General features: G+C 45.8%; 2 protein-coding genes across 4 annotated transcripts; one reads left to right on the top strand and one right to left on the bottom strand.

Annotated features, from left to right (window-relative positions):
* Positions 1-334: 334 nt before the first annotated feature.
* selenon (selenoprotein N) lies at positions 335-6,156 on the top strand. Its single transcript, XM_048227316.1, has 12 exons — positions 335-737; positions 1,363-1,480; positions 1,580-1,713; positions 1,803-2,015; positions 2,113-2,237; positions 2,607-2,744; positions 2,825-2,906; positions 3,330-3,518; positions 3,921-4,026; positions 4,261-4,373; positions 4,574-4,675; positions 4,863-6,156. Exons 1-12 carry the CDS (start codon positions 519-521, stop codon positions 5,028-5,030), a joined length of 1,707 nt encoding a protein of 568 aa, XP_048083273.1. The 5' UTR covers positions 335-518; the 3' UTR covers positions 5,031-6,156.
* Positions 6,157-6,229: 73 nt separating this feature from the next.
* On the bottom strand, positions 6,230-23,910 carry si:ch211-15d5.11 (oxidation resistance protein 1). Of its 3 annotated transcripts, XM_048227312.1 has the most exons (16): positions 23,718-23,906; positions 22,889-23,085; positions 22,020-22,222; positions 20,477-20,547; positions 18,493-18,603; positions 17,541-17,717; positions 17,053-17,184; positions 16,074-16,258; positions 9,403-9,791; positions 9,045-9,192; positions 8,599-8,791; positions 8,245-8,361; positions 7,823-7,975; positions 7,462-7,557; positions 7,201-7,274; positions 6,230-7,079 (listed from the first exon to the last, which is right to left on the bottom strand). In XM_048227312.1, exons 2-16 carry the CDS (start codon positions 22,951-22,953, stop codon positions 6,944-6,946), a joined length of 2,250 nt encoding a protein of 749 aa, XP_048083269.1. In that variant the 5' UTR covers positions 22,954-23,085; positions 23,718-23,906; the 3' UTR covers positions 6,230-6,943. The 3 variants fall into 3 exon arrangements, with proteins under 3 accessions (XP_048083269.1, XP_048083270.1, XP_048083272.1); XM_048227313.1 differs by lacking the exon at positions 20,477-20,547 and having other exon boundaries at positions 23,718-23,910; XM_048227315.1 differs by lacking the exons at positions 20,477-20,547; positions 22,020-22,222; positions 22,889-23,085; positions 23,718-23,906 and adding an exon at positions 20,187-20,417.
* Between the last annotated feature and the right edge of the window lie 6 nt (positions 23,911-23,916).

A 23,916-nucleotide genomic window follows, 5' to 3' on the forward strand; every position in this document is an offset into this window, starting at 1 on the left:
AGAGATTTTATGTCTCATTGAGTTTTATTCTTTGTTAAATAAAGGTTATGAACATAATAATAAGCTAATGATAAAGGCAAATCAATCATTGTAGGGGTTAACATTCCTCCTACAAGTAAGGCAACCACAGTAAAACTGGCTAAACGATTTCCCCTCCATTTAATTCTGGGAACATGGTCCAAAACAACCCCTCACTTGCTTTCAATAAAAATAGAAGCAAACCCTGCTTACATGTCTAGAGTAACCAACGATAGGAGAATGTGCTGGCCCTTTAAGAGTTGTAGCCTACCATTGACCACAGGCGCTCCTCTACTTCCAATGGGAAAGGAGAAAATTGGGAGGCTGCGTAAATGCAGTTCCAGTTGCGAGAAACAGCAACATCAGCCACACGTTTGGTCTTATAACACAGTTAGGCTACACATTTGATACTATGTACTTATGTGAGTTGTGAGCAGCTCTTTCGAGTAGAAGTGGAGAGAGACCCAGAGTGCAATGGAGAGATAGTCAGAAGAACAAGGATGTCCGCGGAAGTGGATGAAAGAATACCCGAGAAGAATGCCATGGCCCCGGAGGATGTGGTTGAAGACCAGCCGTCTTCAGGCGTGGAATGTGGGATTAACAGACCCACCCCACAACGATTTCGTGGAGCTCTTTCCACTCTTCTTGTTATAATCGCCGTACCTCTTCTTGCTGTTGGTTATAAATATTATCAGGATCAGCAGCTCCGGCAGCGTCATGTAAGTTGTACATCACCAGCCTGCGTTTAGCCTACATGTAAGCCCTCGTGGTAGTTACTTGTGTACAGTTACATTTGTAACATTAATTACAGTAGGAATTTTAAAGCAAACCAGTAATGTTGGTAGTACATCGCCCTGTCTCAGTGGGGAAATGTTACATTGTTCCTTTTATAGGTGACATTCGTGTAGTAGGCTATGCCAGCAGCCCACCACTACTTCAAAGAGAGTAACATTAAACATGCCACGTACTTGCTACAAATTGTACCCAGCCCCCGCAATTGTTCTCAGTTCCCAAGTGGTTTATTGGGTGGCGGTGGATTTGCAACCACTGACACAGGCTTGCAGGAGAAGGCAAATGCACTGGGGTCTGTGGATGAGTGGTTTGCCAGAAGCCCTCCATTGTGTAGGGTCGCCTCTGCACGCAGTTCTTTAGCTACTTAGCCTAACCAATTTCACCGCCCTTTTGGAGTAGGCTAATACTAATTCGATAAATTGGAAAACATGGTGTGCTTTGACATTTGTGTCCCACTTTTGAAAAGGGCGCGTGTCCTATTGAAAGTTGCTGGACCGTGATAAACGTGCAGCAAATGGACACAGTGCTTCTGTTTTTACAATATTCCTTCAGGAACTGGGGTTGAAAGTACTAGGAGCCGACGGCCTCTTTATCTTCAATTCTTTGGACACCGACCATGATTTGTATCTCAGTCCAGAGGAGTTCAAGCCCATAGCCGAAAAGCTCACAGGTAGTGTAGTGGATCACTCAACTCTTTTTAACACATATCCTTTTTCCCCTCTGTAACCCCATATGATTCAGAAGTCATTCATATTTTGGTTAATTGCAGGAATTGCTCCGCCTTCTGATTATGAGGAAGATGATGTGCCCAGTGATCCTGATGCAGAGACCATTACACTGGAAGCTAAAATGCAGCCCTTGGTGATGGACTCTATGACCAAGAGCAAAGATGGTTTCTTAGGGGTAGGTTAATGAGTTCAATAGTCATTTAAATCTGGCCTATAATACATTGCTATAAATTGTGTTTCCTAAAACAAGTTGTTGTGTGTCAGGTGACTCACAGATCACTGAGCGGGCTCCGCTCATGGCTGGTCCCTGCAGTCCCTTCCAGCACATTCTCAGCCAACCAGTTCAGAGTTTTCTTGCCACCCAAAAACAAGGAGGCTGTGGGTGACACTTGGTGGATCATTCCAAGTGACCTGAACATCTTCACTGGATATCTGCCAAACAACCGTTACATGCCTCCTCCACCTCGTGGCAAAGAGGTAGGCCTACTTTGTGAGAACATGTGGTCAACTAATCTTCTTTCTTGGCTTTTTTTAGGTTCAGCATTAATGCTTTTGTTGATCATTTCTTTTGCAGGTGTTCATTCACTCTCTTTTGAGTATGTTCCATCCGCGGCCTTTTGTGAAATCCCGCTTTGCTCCACAGGGTGTTGTGGCCTGCGTTAGGGCCGTAAGCGACTTCTACTATGACATTACATTCAGGTGAGGAGGAAAAATGAGGCTTTGTAAGAGCTTTAATATAATAACAATACATTTTATTTATAATGCACTTTTCATCAAAGATCTCAAAGTGCTACAGGTTAGAAACAAAAACAACAAAAAATACTCATAGAACTCACTGAAATACAATGGTTCATTTATACATTGGCCCCAATCCTGCATTCATTGGGTCTGAAATCTGTTGAGTCTGGATCATGTCTTCACTGGCCGACCCTTTTTACCACTGAATAAGAAAAAGTATCACCAAAGACGGCAGTGGTGGCCATGATTATATATTTTTTCTGAAAAGTAATTTTGTTCATCTAACCACCCCTCTAAACCCAAACCACGCTTTTTTTGTTTATACCACAGAATTCATGCAGAGTTCCAGCTGAATGAAGTCCCAGACTTCCCTTTCTGGTTCACACCAGGACAGTTCACTGGCAACATTATTCTTGCCCGAGATTCTTCCCATGTCCGTGAATTCCATCTTCATGTTCCGAATGACCGGTAAGTCACAGACTTAACCAGTAGAAGCGCATAGATTTTGTACATTATGTGTGAGTTCTGACAGGTGTGCTAATTCACAGGTCCCTTAATGTTGACATGGAGTGGTTATATGGAGCCAGTGAGAGCAGTAACATGGAAGTGGATATCGGATACCTACCACAGGTTAGGGGCCTGGCAAACATGACCTGTGTTTTTATTTATCTTTAAGATGTGAAATGTATCAACATGCTGTTGATTTAAAGTATAGATGTATAAGTCTGTAAATTTGTGTGTAACTAAATTGCATTAATTTCAGAAATGCGACTAGTCTGGCACACACTCAAGCACACACATACAGAACAAACTTTGAGATATACAAAACTAAGTGGGGTTGTAACATCCATCTGCTGGGATTGTAAACAGTGAAGCTTTAAAAACTCAGTAAGCCTGAAGGAATTTCAACATATCACTGTAATAACATATAAATGTCAGTAAACTATTGATATATAAATAATTTAACCATCAACACTTTTAGATGGAGCACTTTAATACTCCAGTAATTGTTCAGAGAGGTATTGCAAAAGAGACTTTAAACTGTGTCCTCAGATGGAACTCCAAGCAACAGGGCCATCAATTCCCACTGTCATTCAAGATGAGAATGGCAATGTGATTGACAGTCGCCAAGAGGGAAGTGAGCCTATTCAGTTTGTCTTTGAGGAGATTCACTGGACATCAGAAATCAGACAGGATGAGGCTGCACAAAACATCGAGGTCACCTTCTACCCTTTCAAGAAGGTATGTTGAAGTTAAATCTACTGCATATTAGAAATGTACTGAAAATAAAAATATATTATTTTCTTTGGTTACACTTTACTTGACAGTATCGACATAAGAGTGACATGACACTGTCATGAACGTGTCATAAACAAGTCATAAACGTGTATGACACAAAGCTTCTGTTATTAAGTGCAATTTGGTTTTTGTCATAACAAGTTACGGTTAGGTTTAGGGTTAGGGATAGAGTTATAGGTTAGGATTCATGTGTCATGACAGTGTCATGTCACTCTTATGTCAATACTGTCAAGTAAAGTGTTACCTTTTCTTTAATCAACATTTAATTTACATTTTAAGACTGGTTTGGCTTTGCATTGCAGTATTGTGCGCTTCATCAGATGTTATGCTTTTATCCTGCGTCAGATTTCATACTTGCCTTTCACTGAGGCCTTCAGCAGAGCCCAGGCAGAGAAGAAACTGGTCCACTCTATTCTTCTCTGGGGGGCTTTGGATGATCAATCCTGCTGAGGTATATAATGGGGCCTTTCTACATATACATCCTTAAGATATTTACATCACTTTCCAAGTCAGCCATTGGTTACACTACAGATGTACAATGATACTGATTGTTATACACATGTACTGAGTTGATATTACTGTTTTGGAATTACCCATTGTAGATTTACATCAGATTCTGTGCACCAAACATTTAAACCTATTGAACCCATATACTGTATCTTCCTCTTTCTTGTTCTTATCACAGGTTCGGGGCGAACTCTCCGGGAGACAGTCCTGGAAAGTTCGCCCGTTTTGGCCCTGCTCAACCAGAGCTTTGTCAGCAGCTGGTCGCTAGTCAAGGAGCTGGAGGACCTGCAAGTATGTACAATCTTATGACAGGCCCTTGAAGATATGCAACTGTAGCTGAAGACAATTTAGCTGCATAATTTATTGCTGGTATTGTTTTTTACTACCAGTGGAATATAAAATAGTTTAAATCAATTAGTACTAACTTGCCGTGCCAACAGATTTGTCTGGTGTTCATTAATTTTGCTCTGTAATTTGTCTTCCCCTCTCAGGCTGATGAGAATAATCCGGTTTTAAGTCAGCAGGCCCAATTACACTTGGAAAAGTATAACTTCCCAGTGGAGATGATGGTGGCATTGCCTAATGGTACAGTGGTGAGTAATTAAACTGCCCATTTACTCACAGTGGTGTTTTTTGCATGTTCAAGTTTTGTAATATATATCCATAAGTAAAATGTAAAATTTCCAAAATGTGTAATACATCACCAAATGCAGTATTAGATTCTGTGGTATACGATTGAGCTTTGGCAGATAGAAACACCTCTTTCGTGTCATGTTCTAGGTCCATCATATAAATGCCAATACCTTTCTGGATCAGACATCTATGAAGCCAGAAGAAGATGAAGCTCCATTCAGCTTCTCTGCTGGTTTTGAAGATCCTTCAACCTCTACGTACATTCGCTTCCTTCAAGAAGGACTGGAGAAAGCAAAGCAGTATCTGGAATCTTAAAACCGTGTCATACATACCATGTCTATGGGGGTGGGGAAGGAGAGGAACATGAAATCACAAGTGACTTAATTACAGGAAGACTGGCCTCCATCTGAAGGCACGGAAGTACTAAATCAAAGATAAGGCTCAAAGAATGCTCCAAACCTTCAGAGTTAAGGCATGTCACACTTCTGCCTGAGAAAACCTTTTGCCTGTGAACAGTTCAGAGGCACTCCCAATGGGTTAGAGAGGGGCTATTTTTATATCCAGCCATTAAATAGACGGCCAAGTTAACCTTTAGGAATCTCACATTTTATAGACCAGTCAAACGACTATGCAGTACTTCAATCTAATCCCTGGACATGGACAATTATCTCTTGCTCAAAATAATTTAAGCTTTCTGCTATTTATGATTTTTTTTTACCTCTAAAAGGCAACTAATGCAAGCAACCAGTACTATTATTTGTAGGCTTAATAGTTGTGCAGTATTTGAAGGTACATTTTGTGGCATGTGTACATGGTAGTGAGTCTCGACAAAACTGGTGCAGGGGAGAGTGACTGCTTTCTGAGCTTGAACTGTTTGTGACGGCTTGGCCCGAAAGCCCCAAATGGGTGGGGCCCAGCCTGATGTCTTTGTTGAAGCTGAGGAAGGCGGCAATCTCCCTTGGTCCCGAGAGAGTCATCCGTCAGTACAGGAGAGCAATGCAAATTCTTGTTGTCCCAACACACTCCATAGGGGGCAGCTTAATGATTAACCATGCCAATCCATATGACATTTTCTACAATAAAAGGACAAGCTTAAGGCTATACTTAAACCAAAGATGAATAATACAGTGTAGAGTGAAATACTTAAAAAAGGTTGTAACAACTGTTTTTTAAAGTTATACATGTGTACATCTTATGCCAAGTCTTCTTTTGGAAAGGAATGTACATTTATGTTACCTTTTTATGACATCTGGTTTCACAATTGCCAGAAAAATCTTTGGACAAACATTTGCTGCCAAGTGTTTCTTGGATGTGTTTTCTGTCTGAATTATGTTGTGTGGACACGAGAACAAAACTGTGGTGTTTCTCCCACACAAAGAGAGGCCCACGAACAGACATGAGAAAATGTGCCCTGAATAAATGTTGATGTTTTCAAGCGTAACCTTAAGAGTGTGCTTCAGACTGCTGTAAGCCAGAGAGGGTGAGGGGCTTAACAGAGTAGAGTGATTTTAGAGTGAATTTATAACCACTGTCCAGTTTATTTAGTCTGTACCAAGTGAGCAGGAATCAGAGGGTGACTAATGCAAGCCAACTGTCGTACATTAAGAATGGGAGATTATAAGGCTCTTGTTAGTGGCGGAGGTCCCAAAGAATGAAATAATTTTTTTCCCATGGTTTCCTTAGGATTTAACATGTACGCTAGTGTATGTGCAAAATGGAAAATGAGGCTAGTTGTTGTATCACTGAAGTTCAAGTGTGGCACAAATAGAGCAGGAGCATGCAATCGTCTGTTAATGTTCACACAGAAACCAACATCTTCCTTATTATATACAATATTATCCAGTGCTGATATTGTCTTGAGTCAAAGTTGTTTACTAAGGCTGTGTTGTCAGTTCAGAATCAAAAACCAGACCTGCTTCTTAGTCAAGAGAAGCAACCTCACCTATACCAGACCATCTCCAGGGCAATCTGGCCATTCACACCTTTGCAATGTTCCTTTTGAGTAGGAGGCATAATATAGTTAATTCTCATAAATATTGGAATCTATTCACCTTGACAACAGCAAGCAAAAGTGTGAATTTTGCATGAGATGACTATGGAGCAGAGGAGGAAAGCATCCATGAAGGATGCCCTCAGCCTTCATGTCAAGTGTCTTTTTCTTGTGAGAGCATCAGTCAAAGGACGTTGTGTCCTCATCCAGGCGATCAAAAGGATGAAGTAGAATGCCCTCAGCAGAAGGTCCACACTTCTAGCTCTATGACGTGGAAGTCCCCGGTCTCCGACAGGCAGCAGTTATTAAACGTATAACAGGGGCTACTTCTGCCCAGGTAGAGGGTCTCGTCCAGCCAAAGACCAAAATGTCCGCTGGGGGATTGAAAAATATCACATATTGATGCAAAAACAAAAAAAAACAACCCAACTAAACTTTAAAACGTTTTACATTTTAACCCAATTAAAATTTAAAACGTTCAAAAAAGTTATATACCTCCCTCCACCAATGGCAAAGGAATCCAGGTCACCTTTGATGAAGAATGAGTTTTCCCCAGTCCACTTGAAACACTACATGGGATTGAAAGCACAGCAGGAGATACATAACATTACCAAATTGTGAACTTGCATTTCAAGTGAGATAATCATAATCATACATTAACACTGAGGATATTAAGTTAGCTAAGTTTTTGGCTTTTACTTCAGAATGAGGGAATTACATAATCACAGTCAATGTCTATATAATGAGTAAACGCACTTTAAACCTAGGGTGTAACAAGAAAAGAAACGTCTCGCCGGTGCCATAAAATTTGTCACTCGGTCTCAGGGGATGAGAGAGGAAACTGCCAAACATCTGCAACACAAAAACAAAACATGACGTGAGCCAACAAAACGATTTTAAACTGAAAACCCCTCAGGGGAAACTCCTAACTGAACACAAACAGAAACACAAATCAAGCACAGCTGATTTTCACAACCCTTTATTTATAAACTAATACAAAAACACACACACAACTGAACCTGAGGTCCTGAAACCAGGTCATTATTTTCTGTTCCTCATACATGACAGCTGGTCCAAACATCACAAGGTCCACTATGGAGACAGAGAGAAGGATCACCTGATCATTGGAGTCCTTGATGACGATGAGGACTGGTGAGTCTGTGCCACTTAGTTTCCTGTAGAGGGACTTGAGACTGGCACCATGGCGCGATGTGCTGTAGGCTAGGTGCCACGTGTGCCCCACGGTCCGAGGGGGCAGTTCACTGGCAAGCTGCAAGAGGAAAAGATACATTCATCCTCCAGAGGGTTAACGACAGCCCTGGACTACAAGTACATATGTTCTGGGTTACATCAAGAGGTCTGATAGTTAACCAGGAGTGAAGTGTGTTAAGGACAAGCTCTGTGAATAGGGTTTACAGATTAAGGCGTACATAAATCATTGCCACTAGGTTTAAACTGAAAGTTTGTTTTTCCAGTCTTCCAATCTTACTGCGCAAAGGCGAACCACTCGTTGTCTTTCTCTTGCCACCGTGCACCAACCTCTCTGACATGTGAAGCCTGCAGAATGCGGCTCTGTTCCACAATCTCACGCAGTCCCTCAGGCTCCTTGTCCAGAACTACTGGACCTCGAACTCCTCCATCCTCTACAGAGACCATCTGTGAAAAGAACAGAGCATATCAAATCCAACCCCACCACACACACACACACACACCCAAACACTCACGCACACATGAAAACCAGCCACATGGCCAGAATTCCATTCTGTTTGCACAACACTGCACCACGCCAGACCTCACCACCCCACTATGTCACTTGTTTTTCTCCATGACCACTAATTACATTAAAACACTGCATTTCTGCCATCATCTGACACCCAAAACGGAGTGACTCACCTCCCAGTCTTCCCCAGTGCGGCTGTCTGTGCGTAAGCCCTCCTCCTCATCTTCCTCCTCCTCTCTCTCTGCGTCAGCTCTGTCGTCCACCAGGACAAAGTCCTCTTCGTCCCGCTCCTCCTCGTCTTCCCCACCCTCCAGTAAACACAGGTCCGGCCTGCACTGGCTCAGGTATGCATAGAGCTCATCAGAGCTACAGTGAAAAGCACAGAGGGAAAGGCTCAGTCTTCTCACAGTTGCTCATACATCAGACACCAGACACTGATACTTGTTTGAAGAAATCAAACTTGAAATTGAAAAACATGGCTGAAGATATGGAAAATGGCAATACTTTCAAATGTAGCGAGAAACACACAGTAGTGTTGTGTGTGCATATGTCGTGAAATGTGGCCATGTGCATATTTTGCGCAAAAGAGGTAATGGATGATAGCAGTTGGGTTAGTCACCTCTCCTGGGAGAGAGTAAACCATGAATCCCTCTGCGGTGGAGTTTGGGACTTTCTGATCTCCAGGTCTTTCTTCCTCCGCAAGGGCTGTTGGTGTCTGAACCGCACAAACATCAGCTTTCCCATGTTATGTGATAAGGGTCTAGAGCCTTAGCAAAGATAGAACAGGAATGATAGTGAGTACCTTTATTCTTAAAGCCACACCATCGACAACCCAAAAATGTAACCAGTCAAAAAAAGAGTATTACTTGGCTTGTTAGGAGTAATATCTTTATAGCATAGGTTTAAGAACAGTTTCCTAACTAAGATTAAATTAGGAGTCCTTGAAAGTTACTAGCAGAGATCTTGTACAAAATCACCTGCTCTTTGGTTCTTCAGACACTGCTGTTCTGGCTTGTCTCTGAGGGAAACCTCTTTGCTGGCCGTCTCCTTCCCACCGCAGCAGAAGGTGGCGGCAGCACCACTCAGCACGGCCGCTCCCAGTGGCTCGGTCGCCTGCAGGGTTAGCTCCTCCAGTGGACTCCCCTCCAGCTGCCGCTCTGCCTCGGCCATGTCCAGGCTCTCGCTGGTCCCCTCCTCCTTGCTCTCCCGACCAATCCCCAGGGCCAGCCTAAAGTCAGCAGTCAGCGAAGACACCAGGGTAGGGATGGCCTCTCCCTTTGGCTGAGGGGCAGTGCTCTGCACCTCCCCATGATGAGTCTTGACAGCAATCTTATCACATTTACTCTTCTTTCTCTTCCCTTTCCATCTATGATAGTAAATTAAAATATGGTATAAAATAATAATAATAATAATAATAATAATAATAATATTTTTTTAAAGGTGACATAGAATGGATGTATTTACCTTATTCCCTGATGTTTACATAAAAGATATGCAATTTTGGCCTGTCAAAAACCTCCTTTTGCTATTTCCTCATGCTATTTTACAACCCTGCAATTAGAATGGGATAAAAAATGGCCCATTTTTGTGTCATGAGCTCTCTCTCTGCCTGGTAACACGCGCTGATTGAAGCCTAACTAGCTCCACCTGTCCCTGCTCTGCTCTGCTCTAATTACTCTGCCAGCTGCGCTGCATTACCCACTAACCTCTCCCAGTATTTAAAGCCCTGTCTTTCAGCTCTCCTTTGTCAGATCGTCTGCAAACCCGCACCAGTTACCTGCCTGTCTTGGAAAACGACTCTGACTCTTTGCCTGTGAACCCAGACCCATTTCGACTACTTCTTTGATCTCCAGCCCGGTAATCTTGACCTGCCTTCCGTCTCTCTTCTACTGAATACAGCCTAGCCCTTGACTGTACTGCTGCTTCGTTTCAATTGCTGTTGTGTGTGTGTTTCCCCAGGACTTCCCGGATCATCCAGCTCCTGCCATTGCTGCTTTCGGCTATTGGGGAACACACACACGCAGACTCTTGGAACTCCGGAACCCTGAAACCCTGTAACCCCCAACCCTTAAATAAACTTTTCTAGCGTGGCGGCTTTTGTGGTCCTCGTCCTGTTTGGTGTCTGACAGTACGATCTGACCAAACATGGACCCAGCGCCACGGTCGAACCAGCATGGAAACCGGCGAACCAGAACCACCCACCGCCATGCAACGCCTGGAAGAGACTGAGAGAGAGGCAAACCGCCCAACACTGCTGACACTGCCTCCTTACTTCAAGCTGCCTACCAACAGCTTCAGCAGTTCCAGCAGCAACAGCAACAACTTGCAATGATCATTCAACTTCTCACCAACCTTTCTCCTCTGCCTGCTCCCACCGCCCAGCCCCCAGCCAGCCTGCTCACCGCCCAGCACCCGAGTCTCCTGCCCAGTCCACTGCTGCCGTGGCTGCGGAGCCCCAGAACCCAGGATCGGCAACCCAGAGCGGTTCAGCGGCGACCCAACCCAGATGCAGGCGTTCCTGGACGAGCTGCCGTGTCCAGTTTACCCTGCAACCCAGGACTTTTGCCACTGAAGGGGGCGAGGGTCGGTTACGTGATCACTCACCTGGGCGGGCGGGCTTTCGACTCTGGGGAACGGCGGAGTTCGGCGCCAGACCCCAGCATGTGCAACCTTCAACCTATTAGCAGAGGAGATGCTCAAGGTATTGATTTGGAATCCACCACAGCCGAGGCATCTCGGATCCTGATGAGTATTCGCCAAGGCAGAAGGACTGTTGCGGATTACTCCATTGACTTCGAACTGTGGCAAGTCGTAGCTCCTGGAACATGGAAGCATTGGTGGATGCCTTCCTCCACAGCCTGGCGGACTACATAAAGGCGAGCTGGTTTCCCATGATCAACCCCCACTCTTGATGAAGCCATTGCTCTGGCTGTCGCATCGACCGCGGGATCCAGGTCCGTTGCCGAGAGAGAGGGGGCCAGAGTCCATCCACCAGCACACGGAGTGTCCCAACTGCCCTTCTGTCGCACCTGCCACACCGTCTAGCCAGCGGACCAGTCTGAACCGATGGAGATCGGCCCGCGCCTCCCCTAACCCCTGCAGGCGCCAGCGACGCATCACCTCCAACTTATGCCTGTACTGTGGTGGTGATGGTCATCGAAGTCGCTACCTGTCCAGCAAAGGCGGAGCTCACCAGATGTAGGAGGAATCGGATGAGCTCAATGAACATTCCGCCCTCCATCAGCCGTAAACCCCTCATCCAAGTCTGTCTTCACCTGTCTGATTCCACCCACACCCTGGCAGCCCTGGTGGACTCTGGCGCAGAAGCAAACATTATTGACACAGGACTTGCTTTCGTCAGCTGGGCTTGGAAAGCCATCGCTTGTCCACTCCTGTTCCAGCCCGGCCCTGGACGGTCCGCGCAGTGGCACAGTTACCAACATCACAGCCCCCATCTCAATGATGGTGTCAGGAAACCACCGAGAGACCATCCGCTTCCACCTGCTCAGCTCCCCAGGCCAACCCCTAATCCTGGGCTACCCTTGGCTCCGTCTCCTCCCAATCCTCACCTCAATTGGGCCTCCGGAACTGTGAAAGAGTGGGGAAATGCCTGCCACCTGACCTTTTGCGTGCTGCCTCGCTGCCCTCCGGCTCAGTACCCCCCAGCACTGCCCCCGACATTTCTAATGTCCCTGAATGTTACCATGGCCTCCGAGAGGTGTTCAACAAGACCAAAGCCACATCTCTGCCCCCACACCGTCCGTACGACTGTGCCATTGATCTCCTCCCTGGGACTGCTCCACCCAAAGGTCACCTCTACTCACTATCCCTCCTGAAAGAAAAAACTATGGAGGATTACATCAGGGACTCCCTGGCAGCTGGACTCATCCGCCCGTCTTCCTCGCCAGCTGGTGCCGGGTTCTTCTTTGTGGGAAAGAAAGATGGTTCTCTTCGCCCCTGCATTGATTATCGAGGTCTGAATGATGTCACAGTGAAGAACCGGGTACCCTCTGCCTTTACTCACCTCTGCTTTTGAGTTGCTCCAGGGATCCACTATTTTCACCAAACTGGACCTTAGAAATGCTTACCACCTAGTCCGAGTAAGGGAGGGTGACTAGTGGAAGACTGCATTCAACACCCACACCGGCCATTATGAGTACCTGGTAATGCCATTTGGCCTCACCAACGCCCCCAGCGGTATTCCAGGCGCTGGTGAATGATGTGCTGCGGGGACATGCTGAATAAATTAGTCTTCGTGTACCTGGGCGACATCTTAATTTTCTCCAGAACTCTGTCGAACACACTTCGTCATGTCCAGCTGGTTCTTCAGCGGCTCCTGGAGAACTCCCTCTATGTCAAAGCGAGAAATCAGTTCCACGCTCAGACTGTGTCGTTCCTGGGATACATAGTCGCTGAAGGCAATATCCAGATGGACCCCCAAAGGTCTCGGCAGTTACCTCCTGGCCAGTTCGGGAATAGGAAGAAGTTGCAGCAATTCCTCGGGTTTGCCAATTTCTACCGGAGATTCATCCGGAACTACAGCTCCGTCGCCGCTCCCCTCACAGCTCTGACCAGCATCAAACACCCCTTTTCCTGGACCCCAGAGGCCAACACAGCCTTTCATACCCTCAAGGCCGGTTCACCACTGCCCCATCCTCCAGATGCGGTTCAGACCGGCAGTTCGTTGTCGAGGTGGATGCCTCAGACATGGGAGTCGGGGCCATACTCTCTCAACGGGCAGAGGAGGACAACAAGTTGCACCCCTGTGCATTTTTCTCTCGCCGGCTTTCACCTGCAGAGCGCAATTATGATGTTGGAGACCGAGCTGTTGGCAGTCAAGCTTGCCCTGGAGGAGTGGCGTCACTGGCTGGAGGGGTCCACAGTTCCGTTCCTGGTCTGGACCGATCACAAAAAACCTCGAATACATCCATAGCGCCAAGCGTCTTAACCCCAGACAGTCCCGCTGGGCCTTGTTTTCACCAGATTCAACTTCACCCTGTCATACCGCCCAGGTTCTCGGAACACCAAGCCGGACGCTCTCTCCCGTCAGTTTCATAAGGATGGCGCCCCTTCCCAGGAACCTGCATCAATTCTGCCCGATCCCTGCGTCAGTAGCTGCCCTGACCTGGGATATCGAGGGGAGGAAATTCAGGAGGCCCTCCGTGACCATCCCAGTCCCAGTGCATGCCCAGGCGGTCGTCTCTTTGTCCCAGAGAATTTGAGGTCCCGGGTCATACAGTGGGGACACAACTCCCGCCTTGCCTGCCACCGGGCTCCGCAAGCACCTGCCATCTCCTTGCCCAGCTTCTGGTGGTCTGCTTTGAGAAGGGATGTCCGAGGGCCGTCCGTGCCTGCCCCACCTGCAATCAGAACAAGTCCTCCACTGCGGCCCCGCTGGTTTACTCCAGCCCTTGCCTGTGCCCACCCCGACCCTGGTCCCACGTCTCCTTGGACTTTGTAACTGGCCTCCCACCATCAGGTGGGATGGCGGTCATTCTCACTGTGGTTGACCGGTTCAGCAAGATGGCACACTTCATTCCCCTCCCTAAACTGCCATCTGCCAGAGAGACTGCCCAGGCTGTTCTTGATCATGTCTTCCGTCTACACGGGCTCCCCAGGGATGTTGTCTCTGACCGAGGTCCGCAATTCACCTCCACATTCTGGAAGGAGTTCTGCTGTCTTCTAGGGGCCACAGTGAGTCTCACCTCTGGGTTCCACCCCAGTCCAATGGTCAATCGGCCCGGGCAAACCAGGAGCTGGAGAAGGCGCTGCGGTGCATGGTTTCGCAAAACCCCAGGCTTGGGCACAACAACTGGCGTGGATAGAGTATGCTCACAACTCCCTCACCTGCTCTGCCACTGGTATGTCACCTTTCCAGTGTGTGTATGGCTACCAGCCCCCCCTGTTCCCCAGCCAGGAGGGAGATGTGTCCTGCCCGTCTGCCCTCGCCTATGCCCGCCGTTGCCGTCGTACCTGGTCACAAGCTCGTGCCACGCTACTCAAGTCAGCTGTCAGCTATGCCACTGGGGCTAACCGCCGAAGATCGCCGGCACCCGCCTACCGTGTTGGCCAGAAGGTGTGGCTGTCAGCCAAGGATCTCCCACTGCGGGTGGAATCGCGTAAACTGGCACCTCGATTCCTCGGCCCGTTCCCTATCCAGAGGGTCATCAGCCCAACCGCAGTCCGGCTCCAGTTGCCAACCTCCATGAGGGTGCACCCTACTTTCCATGTTTGAGAAAGTCAAGCCGGCGATGAAAGCCCGCTGGTCCCCGTGCCGCTCCTCCTCCTCCTCCTCCTGCGCCTTCGTTGGCCCGGTGGGCTGGTGTACACCGTTCGGCCGCCTGCGGTCCAGGCGGCGAGGTAGGGGCCTCCAGTATCTCGTCGACTGGGAGGGCTATGGGCCTGAGGAGAGAACCTGGGTGCCAGCCAGTCGGATTGTGGACCCGGACACTCATCGCCCGACTTCCACCGTCTGCATCCTGATCAACCTGCAATCCGTAGGGGCCGCCCCAGAGGGGTCCCTAACCGTCCCTGCCCCCGGCTTCCTGTCCTGTGCCTGACCCTGACCCTGTCACCGGTACCTGTCCCGTCTTCTGTCCCACGACCCTCCAGCTCCCTCCGAGGGATGAGGATGTTCACTTTCGGACCGCTCGGAGGAATTCTAGCCCTCCACCGGCTCCCCTCCGCCCTCCCGGCGTGGTGTCACTCTTGGGGACTTCTGGGGCCGTCCCTTAGGGGGGGGGTTCTGTCATGAGCTCTCTCTCTGCCTGGTAACACGCGCTGATTGAAGCCTAACTAGCTCCACCTGTCCCTGCTCTGCTCTGCTCTAATTACTCTGCCAGCTGCGCTGCATTACCCACTAACCTCTCCCAGTATTTAAAGCCCTGTCTTTCAGCTCTCCTTTGTCAGATCGTCTGCAAACCCGCACCAGTTACCTGCCTGTCTTGGAAAACGACTCTGACTCTTTGCCTGTGAACCCAGACCCGCTCGACTACTTCTTTGATCTCCAGCCCCGGTAATCTTGACCTGCCTTCCGTCTCTCTTCTCCGAATACAGCCTAGCCCTTGACTGTACTGCTGCTTCGTTTCAATTGCTGTTGTGTGTGTGTTTCCCCCAGGACTTCCCGGATCATCCAGCTCCTGCCATTGCTGCTCGGCTATTGGGGGAACACACACACGCAGACTCTTGGAACTCCCGGAACCCCTGAAACCCCTGTAACCCCCAACCCTTAAATAAACTTTCTAACGTGACGCTTTTGTGGTCCTCGTCCTGTTTGGTGTCTGACATTTTTGCATATATCTAGTACACCCTTATGGTTATTTGGCACCCATATGAAAAATTAAGTGAGCTTTACGCTGGTTGATGGGCTTGCAGTCAAAGACCGTCCACAATAGGCTCAAACAACTTTTTTCTGAGCCAAGGTAAAAACAGTTTTCCATTCTATGTCATGTTTAAAATATTTATCATGTGATTATTTATCCTTTCATTTCAGTTCAGGTCAGTTTAGATTCCCAACAGCCACAGAAACAGTCACAGAAATTCATATTCACACTATAGTCATTATGGAGGTACATGACGCATACATAAATCTCAAAAAGCTTCCCAAGACTGGCTGTGATTCGGATCTCTGTGGGCTGTCGGTACGAACCTCTGTGTGAAGTCGTTAAAGTGCACGTGTGAGATGTCAGAGTAGAAGGAGACTGAGGCCAGACTGTCCACAGCACAGGAGAGCACATACTCTTCACACCCATGCTCGATCACCAGTGGGTGAGTCTTGCAAGGGTCAAAGAAGATCTTATTGGTTGTCACCAGCAGGATTCCCGACACAACACCCTGTGAGAAGAAAGGATGTCAGAGGCTCAGATTTGTATACAGCACCAAATAATCAAGAGCATCCATTAAGAGGTGCATTTCCAAAAGTAGCTTTGTACTACGAGCACTGCAACTGAGAGCTTTTAGAATTACATTTAAAGGTGCTGTCCAAGCTCTATAAATGGAAAAACAAAGTGGCTCTGAACAAGCCTTAAGTTACTTCAGTCAATCTTCAGGAGCATGGAAGGGAGGGATGCAATTTGATTGACTGTTGAACTCAACCGTCATCAACTTTTCACCAGATTGTAGGACCTAACTGTCAGCAATACACCTAGCACCACAAGCCTTTGGACAGTTCTTCAAATGTTCTTGATTCACGTTATGACATCGTTTCCCTACCTTGGGGTCGGGACCCCATGTGGGGTTGCCTGAAACTCAAATGGGGTCGGTTAAGATATTGGGTATCTTACAATTGACCAGTACATTACATAAAAATATATGATATCCAAGTTAAGTAACTAATTGGATTACAATCTAGCTATGTAAACATAAACTTAGACATCCATGAGATCATCATGGGTAATAAAGCTTGTTCAACGTTCCAAACAAAGTAGCAAAACAAGCAGGCGAGTTAGTGAAACAAATGAATTAGGACATTTAGGGAAATATACCGCTCTCAACTGGATGTAAAAGATGGGATGTGATGTTGTGAATGATTGGGGTCGCCAACGTTGTGTGACATCAAAATAGGGTCACCTGCCAAAAAAGGTTGGGAACCCCTGCTTTATGAAATTGTAAAAGTGTGGCACACTTACTTTGCGATCAGTGATGTAGCGAGTGCACAGCTTAAGGTACTGCATGGAGGTGGGCCCCTCTCCTTGGGAGCACTCTAGGGGGAGAGCCAGCAGACAAAGCTCCCCATCGGGCATTGGCACGGCCTCTACATCCTGGAAAAAAAATCGACCACTCTATTCTCTAATGCGGGGATAAACTGACTAGACACATTTCCATAAAGCTGGGTGGCTATGCATGCATATATTTTGGATAAAATCAGTGCTGCCCATTTGCAGAGTACATTAATCGATCAAGACTCTCCAAAACAAGACTGCTGAGACAGGCTGTGCTGACAGGCTTTTTTCCATTTTGTACTGTGTCTGACACAGGCTTTGTTTAAAGTCCATTTCCTTCCTCTTTTTTCTATGAGTGCGGTGAATGAAAAGCCAGACAGAAGCTAATCTTCTGGGAAATAATCGGAGTCTTTTTTCACCTGAACCACCGCTAGCGGATTTCCGAAAATTCTTACCAGGAGCTTGTCGTACTCCGCGTCCGTGGACGGAGAGACGGGGGTCACGCAGGAGGAGGCAGTGCCCGAGGGTGGAGGGTCCACTGCCAGATCCAGGTCCCGGTGAGAGTGGCGCTCAGGCTGCGCTGCCTGGAAGGCTGAGCCGCGGGCAGACGGCCTGTTCACAGGAAGACAGAGCTGCCGGAGGAGAGTAGAGCGAAGAGACGTCATGACCCGCAACAACTCCTGGACAGGCTGTCTGACATACAGTATTCTACCTCCCACCACTATTCCCAGCCACACCTACATCCTCTTTTCTCTCTCTCTCTCTCTCTCTCTCTCTCTGAAGTCTTTCTCTGGCGTATTTACAAGGTTGACTGATTTACAAGCTAATGCAAATGTGCATGAGGGCTGGTGGTAGCCATTGGTAGAGCAGAGTTTATGGAGTTTCACTTCAACAGTTTTAATCATTACCACTAGCAAAGAAGAAGAAAAAAAGAGAAAAAAATCCATGATAAAAATAAACAAGAAATTGTTCCGCATAAAGTGGTAGTGTGTGAGTGACAATGACATGGATTCATATGACACAAAGGGCTTGCCACCTTTCACCATGTTAACAGAAACTTGACATAGTGACCAAACAAAAGATGGATTAGGTTAAACATTGTTTTACGCCTATTGACAAATGTTGCCAGTCCTTTTGCTACGCTTTATCATTTCCACAAGCTTCAAAATAAACTTAAATAAACACTCAGGCCAGAGGAGGCGGTGTAACCGATTATGAGTCATGATCAAATGCTCAGACCAAACAATCACTCTTTCACAATATAGTTGTATAGCAATATAGTGTACTGGCTACATGTGCTGATAAAACATACTCCTGTACTACTGAAGGTCAGGTTGTCTGATAGAAGAAGTTAGAGTAAATATATGCACGTGGTAATGAAGTTGGAGGGTCCAGATTTGTTCTTACTTGTGAGGGGGTAAAAGTGGAGGTCGGAGGCTCGCTCTCTTCTGTCATCACGCTCAGGATATTAGAACTACACTGAGAGGCAACGCTGAACACGGTATCCTCAAGCTGGACCTGCTCACAAGCATAGGATTGGGGTCAACAGTAGTATCCTCACATAAACATAATGTAAGTGCATCAACGTTTGCTGTTGTTGTTAGAAATAACTTTTGCTAATATGTATAACTATGTAATGAAAGTTCAAACCATGATTCTGATGTTACCCTAGAACAGTGTTTTTCAACCACTAGTGTGCCGTGAGAGATCATCAGGTGTGCCGCAGAAAATTACCCAAATGTCACATACTGGTCCAGAAAAGCAACTGTTGTATCAAAGAATTTATAACCACATGCTCTCATTGATTGTATGATTGCTATTTGTGGTATGCAGGCATTGTACAACGGGGGCCCCATATCCAGTATTCACAGAATCATCACATATCCAGTTCATAACAACAATTAAATTAGATATAGTCACCTACAAATGAAACAGAGGGCGCTTGTTTTATTGAGCAGGTCTTGCATAGAAGCCATAATATGACCATATCTTGAAATTTTAGGCTATGGTATGTTTATTTTTTCTTCACACAGGATGTTAGTGTGCCGTGGGACATTTTAAGTGTCAAAAGTGTGCCGTGGCACAAAAAAGGTTGAAAAACACTGCCCTAGAATATCCTATCTTATGTCTTAATTCAATGTACCACTCATACAATGGACACCTGGCCTCAAATATCTGAATATGATACTGAATAAGAATAATACAGATCATGAAGATGTAACATTTTGAATAATGGCATAATGTAACATACTAATTCTTGAGTAATTACAGTATGCAAGATTCCATCTGGGACTGTTATTGACAGATGGAACAATTGCCCTAAATAATGCCCAAGCCCAAATTAGGTCAATTTGAAGAGGAACAAATTCCTTCATTATCACTCACAAATGGATGATTGTTTGTGACCATATCTAAACTAATAATTTGGCTAGTGTATGTGGCTTTTACCAAAGTAGGTAAGTTATTTTATAGGTAAGTAGGTAAGTATATAGGTAAGTTATTTTCACCAACACATTTACTCCAGTTTGGTGAATATCCCACTTAACTGTTCGCCTGGAAATCCAGAACCAAATCTAGAAAGATTTAGGGTCAGGCTATAAGTAATAAAAATGGCCCGGCTCGATGGGCGGCACCAAGCATGCATTTGCAAATTGTGCTCTTGGGAGAACTCTGGATTTCCAGGGTACTTAACTGTTGAGATAAAAAGGTTTCATATTTTTAACTCACTGCTGAAGTTTTTCAGGGGTTTACCTGTTGGAACTTACTCAAGTCCACTATAACCCCCTGATGCGCACAATGCTACAAATGTTTTGTAAAACAAAACCCATAATTTACAACATATAAATGATAACAGATGGCTTCTCTGTGTTCAACTCTATCCAAACAACACAGTTCCAAATCAGCACACGCTCTATATTACACTGATGGTGGTAGAAGGAAATATTTCTCCACAAAGAACATTACTAAGTTAGATTAACTATGTATTAATCCAACAGCTCACCTGCATTTTAGTACTAATTCATGATGAATCTATCAGTCAGTATACAGTATATACAATACAAAACTGAACATGATATGGTAAAGGATAAGGTCTCTTTTACCAGTGCCTTCTTGTGTAATGCTCTCCTGTCAAAGGCATTGTGAATTTTTAGAAATAGATGGTGTATGTCCATGATTGGAAATCAATGTCTTCCTTTTTAAGTCCTTAAAGAACATACTGCGTGTCTCTGACCCTTGATCAAGTTCCCTGTTAGAACCTTTTGATCCCTGCATGATGTAACAAGTACAACTGCCAGTAATATTTCTGGTGTTTGCTATTTCTTATCTTAAGGGTGGGAAATCCTAGCAAGTGGGAGTGGACAGTACAAGCTCGACAAAGCACACAACTGACCATGTCGGTGTCCTTGCTGTCAGCTCCCTCTGCTGTCTTGGTTCCCACTTTTTCTGGCATCAGGGCAGCCTCTGGGACAGCAAAGTGCAGAAGCATTGTAGTACATGAGCAAGGTCTGTTTATTCCCACTATGCTACTGCTGTGCTACTTTTCTCTACCCAGATCCTCTGTTGTGATCCCTATGGGCTGAATGCTTTTGGCTGAATGACTACATGTCTCACTAGGCTTGCCTTTCTTCTATTTGGCCTGCTCTTGATTTTAACCAGGTAAACTGACATGGACTGCTGCCCAGGCACATGAAAGACATTATGAATGTTTGAATGTTATACTGTAAAGGTATTGAAACTCCCACAGGAGCCAATAACTTTCAACAAGGCCGTACTTGTCTTCAAGAAGCTCTGTGCAACAATTTTAGCAAAAATGACCTTAATTATGTTGAGAGTAGTTCTGATGGTTCTCCAAAACGTTTTGGGTCGTTTGGTGGGTGCTTCGTCTCCCCCTAGTGCTTCTCCGCGCAGAAAAACCGAATATGCAACTTTCTGGTCGCGGTCCGAACAAATCCGGATGTGACTCAGCGGAAGTATCCAATCGCGCCTCGAAAATGTAGTCAGATTGTAGTTTCTAAGAAGACTGCAAAACGGACTCTGACTTGGCTTTGTTGCTGTTGAAATTGTAAGTAGCCTACCCTTGGGTGAACTTTGTTTTTGTAATGTGGTTTGGTAGTCTCTTGAACAATGTGTTTGCTCGACCGTTTTATTGTGAGCCCTGTATGTGTTTAGCTTGGTTTCTTGATGGCTAGCTCGCTAGCTAGTGGGGGGTTAGCGTAGCAGTCACTTGCTACCGAAGCTGCAGGGGGAGTTATGTCGTGAAAAATGCGAGCCCAAATCAGGCGAAAACCCAGAAACAGCGAAGGAATAACCAGACCTGCATAGGGCTTCTTTAAGAGGTACACTGACACAGAATTAAGTCCTTCTTCCTAGAGATGTTTCATCAGTATCAAAACTTTAAAACAAACAGTATTTTCTATCCAGTATATTAATGAACTGTGCTCTTTTTCTTTTACTATCATTCTTTTCCATAATATTCAATTCCGTAATTATTTCTGGGATCCATGTTATTACATATTTATGTCATAATAAGCAAGAGTCACATGTTTCTGCTGATTGTGTAAAAGTGTGTGTGTTTGTGTGTGTGTGTGTGTGTGGGTGTGTCTGTGGATGTGTGTGTGTGCCTGCGTGCCCGCATGCATGCTTGCAGATATTAAAGAGCAGATTTTCCAGTCTGTGTTATCTCCAGCATCAGCCCCACAACAATGCATTCAGTCCTCTCGTGTTTTCATGATTAATAACACAGATTATTACACACAACCTCAACTCATGTTCTCACTCATGGTCTTCTACAAATGCAGTGTACACTAAAAATGCACATCATTAGTAGGGAGATAAGTGCTTTGAGAAAATCAATAGATACTATGCTCACATCTGCAACTTTGCCCACTCTCAAAAGGAGCTCCCCTTTTTCCCAGTCACTCATCCCCACCTACCATTGAGATAGTACTGCCGCAGACAGGGGTTTCGGATGAAGGGAACGTGGTGGGACGGCGCTCCAGTATCTTTGTGTGCAGCTGTGTGCCTGGTCTGTCTGGGTGGCCTTGTCTGGGCCTGTGCTCCACTGGATGCTGATTCCCAGGGTCCTGCGATGAACCCAGGAGGCTGGCTGACACCGGCAGGAAGCTTGGACCCCAACCTGAGACCAAACGGCAACAAATTAAGTCAACACTCTTAAGTTCATCAGCCTATAAACCTCACAGATGCCTCACTGCCTGCGGAGACTCTGCTCCCCCGTGAATGAGCATCAACACCCCTTATGCTGTATAGGTCAATGTCCTCATTTGAATGCTGCCTCGTATAACACAACTTCCTCCATGCAAATGAGCTAAAGCATCAGTGGACTGAAAGAGAAAGTCCAGAGGTCAAAACTGACTCTGGCACTTTTCTTTTGGGCCTAATCCAGAGTTACTGCACAGTTAATGGGAAATCAATCCTGCTAATGCTTCAGGCTCCTGAACACAGAGGTCTGTGTGTCTGGCACTGAGAAGTGAGGCAAACACAGAACCATTTTTAATTCTTCAATAGGGACTACATGTGTGAAAACATTTCATGGTGCATGCATACACACACAGAAAGAGAGAGAGGGTGAGAGAGAGAAGAAAGGACTAGTGTTCTCTCTATGGCCACTAAGAAACTGCACTGAGCAGCTCTGCTCTGACACTCTCAACCTAAAAGGGAACATAAAAATATACAGACCCCCTTGAAACACTACTGCAGTTGCTACCTACACACATTTAGCAAGAATATATTGCTTATTGCTTATTTACTAGTCATACATGCTGTTTAATTAAGCAGTCATCACCTGCTCTTGACATTCCCAAAGTAGCCGGCCCTAGTTTTATCCTTTGGCTGTCGTCGATCCATCATCCATGGAAAAGGTCTAGGCCAGGGCTGGTATGGGCTGCTTATATGTCCAGCACAGGTGAGTTAAAAGCTCTCAGCAGGCATCCCTCTTCTTCTTCATCTCTACCCATCTTTCCTTTGTTATGTGTAGTGTAGCTGAAAACAAGAGACAGGATATATGGGATATCTCACAGAGTAAACTGCTGTCTACTAAACCTATCCTTGACCAATCCAGCTTGCATTTCCACCGTGAAATCATTGAGTGCACTTTACGTAACTGACTCAATCCTAACTCAGTGCTACCGTTACTCTAGCCACTGTTGTTTCAGTCATGACAGAATTATGTGACTAAGTCGTGTTCTGTAACTGTTATTCATCTCCCCAGTGTAATTGACTGTAGTATTTATCATTATAGTAACTATAATATAGTCCAATAATTTGGAAACGTTAACGTTATAAAACGTTACAGCACCACGAAATTCAAAGTTAGCCAGCTATGTCGTCTACTGCGACGACGTAGCTAGCATGTCCAAGCAGAAATTCCCACGGTCAGACCTGGTGCATTAGAGTAGCCTCAAATCACGTAGACATTTCAATCATGGGCCTTTCAATCAATATTGTCATCTCTCTTTACAACGTCATATTTTCTTTAACATGCAAACAGACCTGTTTATTCAATGTCCCAAATGTTGGTATGTACACCGTTCTCCAGAGTCAGAGATTTGCATCACATCGCACTACTGAAATTGACAGTGTTGGGGATAAAACTGAGAATTACGTTCACTGACCTTATGCTTTATTCAAAGTGTTCTTCTGTCAGAGATGCCAGTATACGCCCCATGTTGTGATGTTTTGAGATTTTTAATAGCCTAGCCGTCTGCACTGCAGACTAAGTTCAGTAGACAGACAGACTCCGCCCTAACCCTATGATCATCATCGTCTGTGGTTAAAGACACCGCACAAACATTTTGCAAGCCTGTGCTTCTC

Source organism: Alosa alosa, chromosome 19 (assembly GCF_017589495.1).
Source record: "Alosa alosa isolate M-15738 ecotype Scorff River chromosome 19, AALO_Geno_1.1, whole genome shotgun sequence".
In the NCBI taxonomy this organism is placed as follows: Eukaryota; Metazoa; Chordata; class Actinopteri; order Clupeiformes; family Clupeidae; genus Alosa; species Alosa alosa.

What these genes read in the sequence shown, in the direction of transcription:
- si:ch211-15d5.11 (XM_048227312.1), bottom strand. Translation starts at nt 22,953, where the DNA reads ATGATGGATCGACGACAGCCAAAGGATAAAACTAGGGCCGGCTACTTT. An exon ending in TCTGAAGAACCAAAGAGCAG is followed by an intron (nt 9,193 to 9,402) that starts GTGATTTTGTAC and finishes ATCTTTGCTAAG; the next exon opens with GCTCTAGACCCTTATCACAT. An exon ending in TTTACTCTCTCCCAGGAGAG is followed by an intron (nt 8,792 to 9,044) that starts GTGACTAACCCA and finishes TTTTCACTGTAG; the next exon opens with CTCTGATGAGCTCTATGCAT.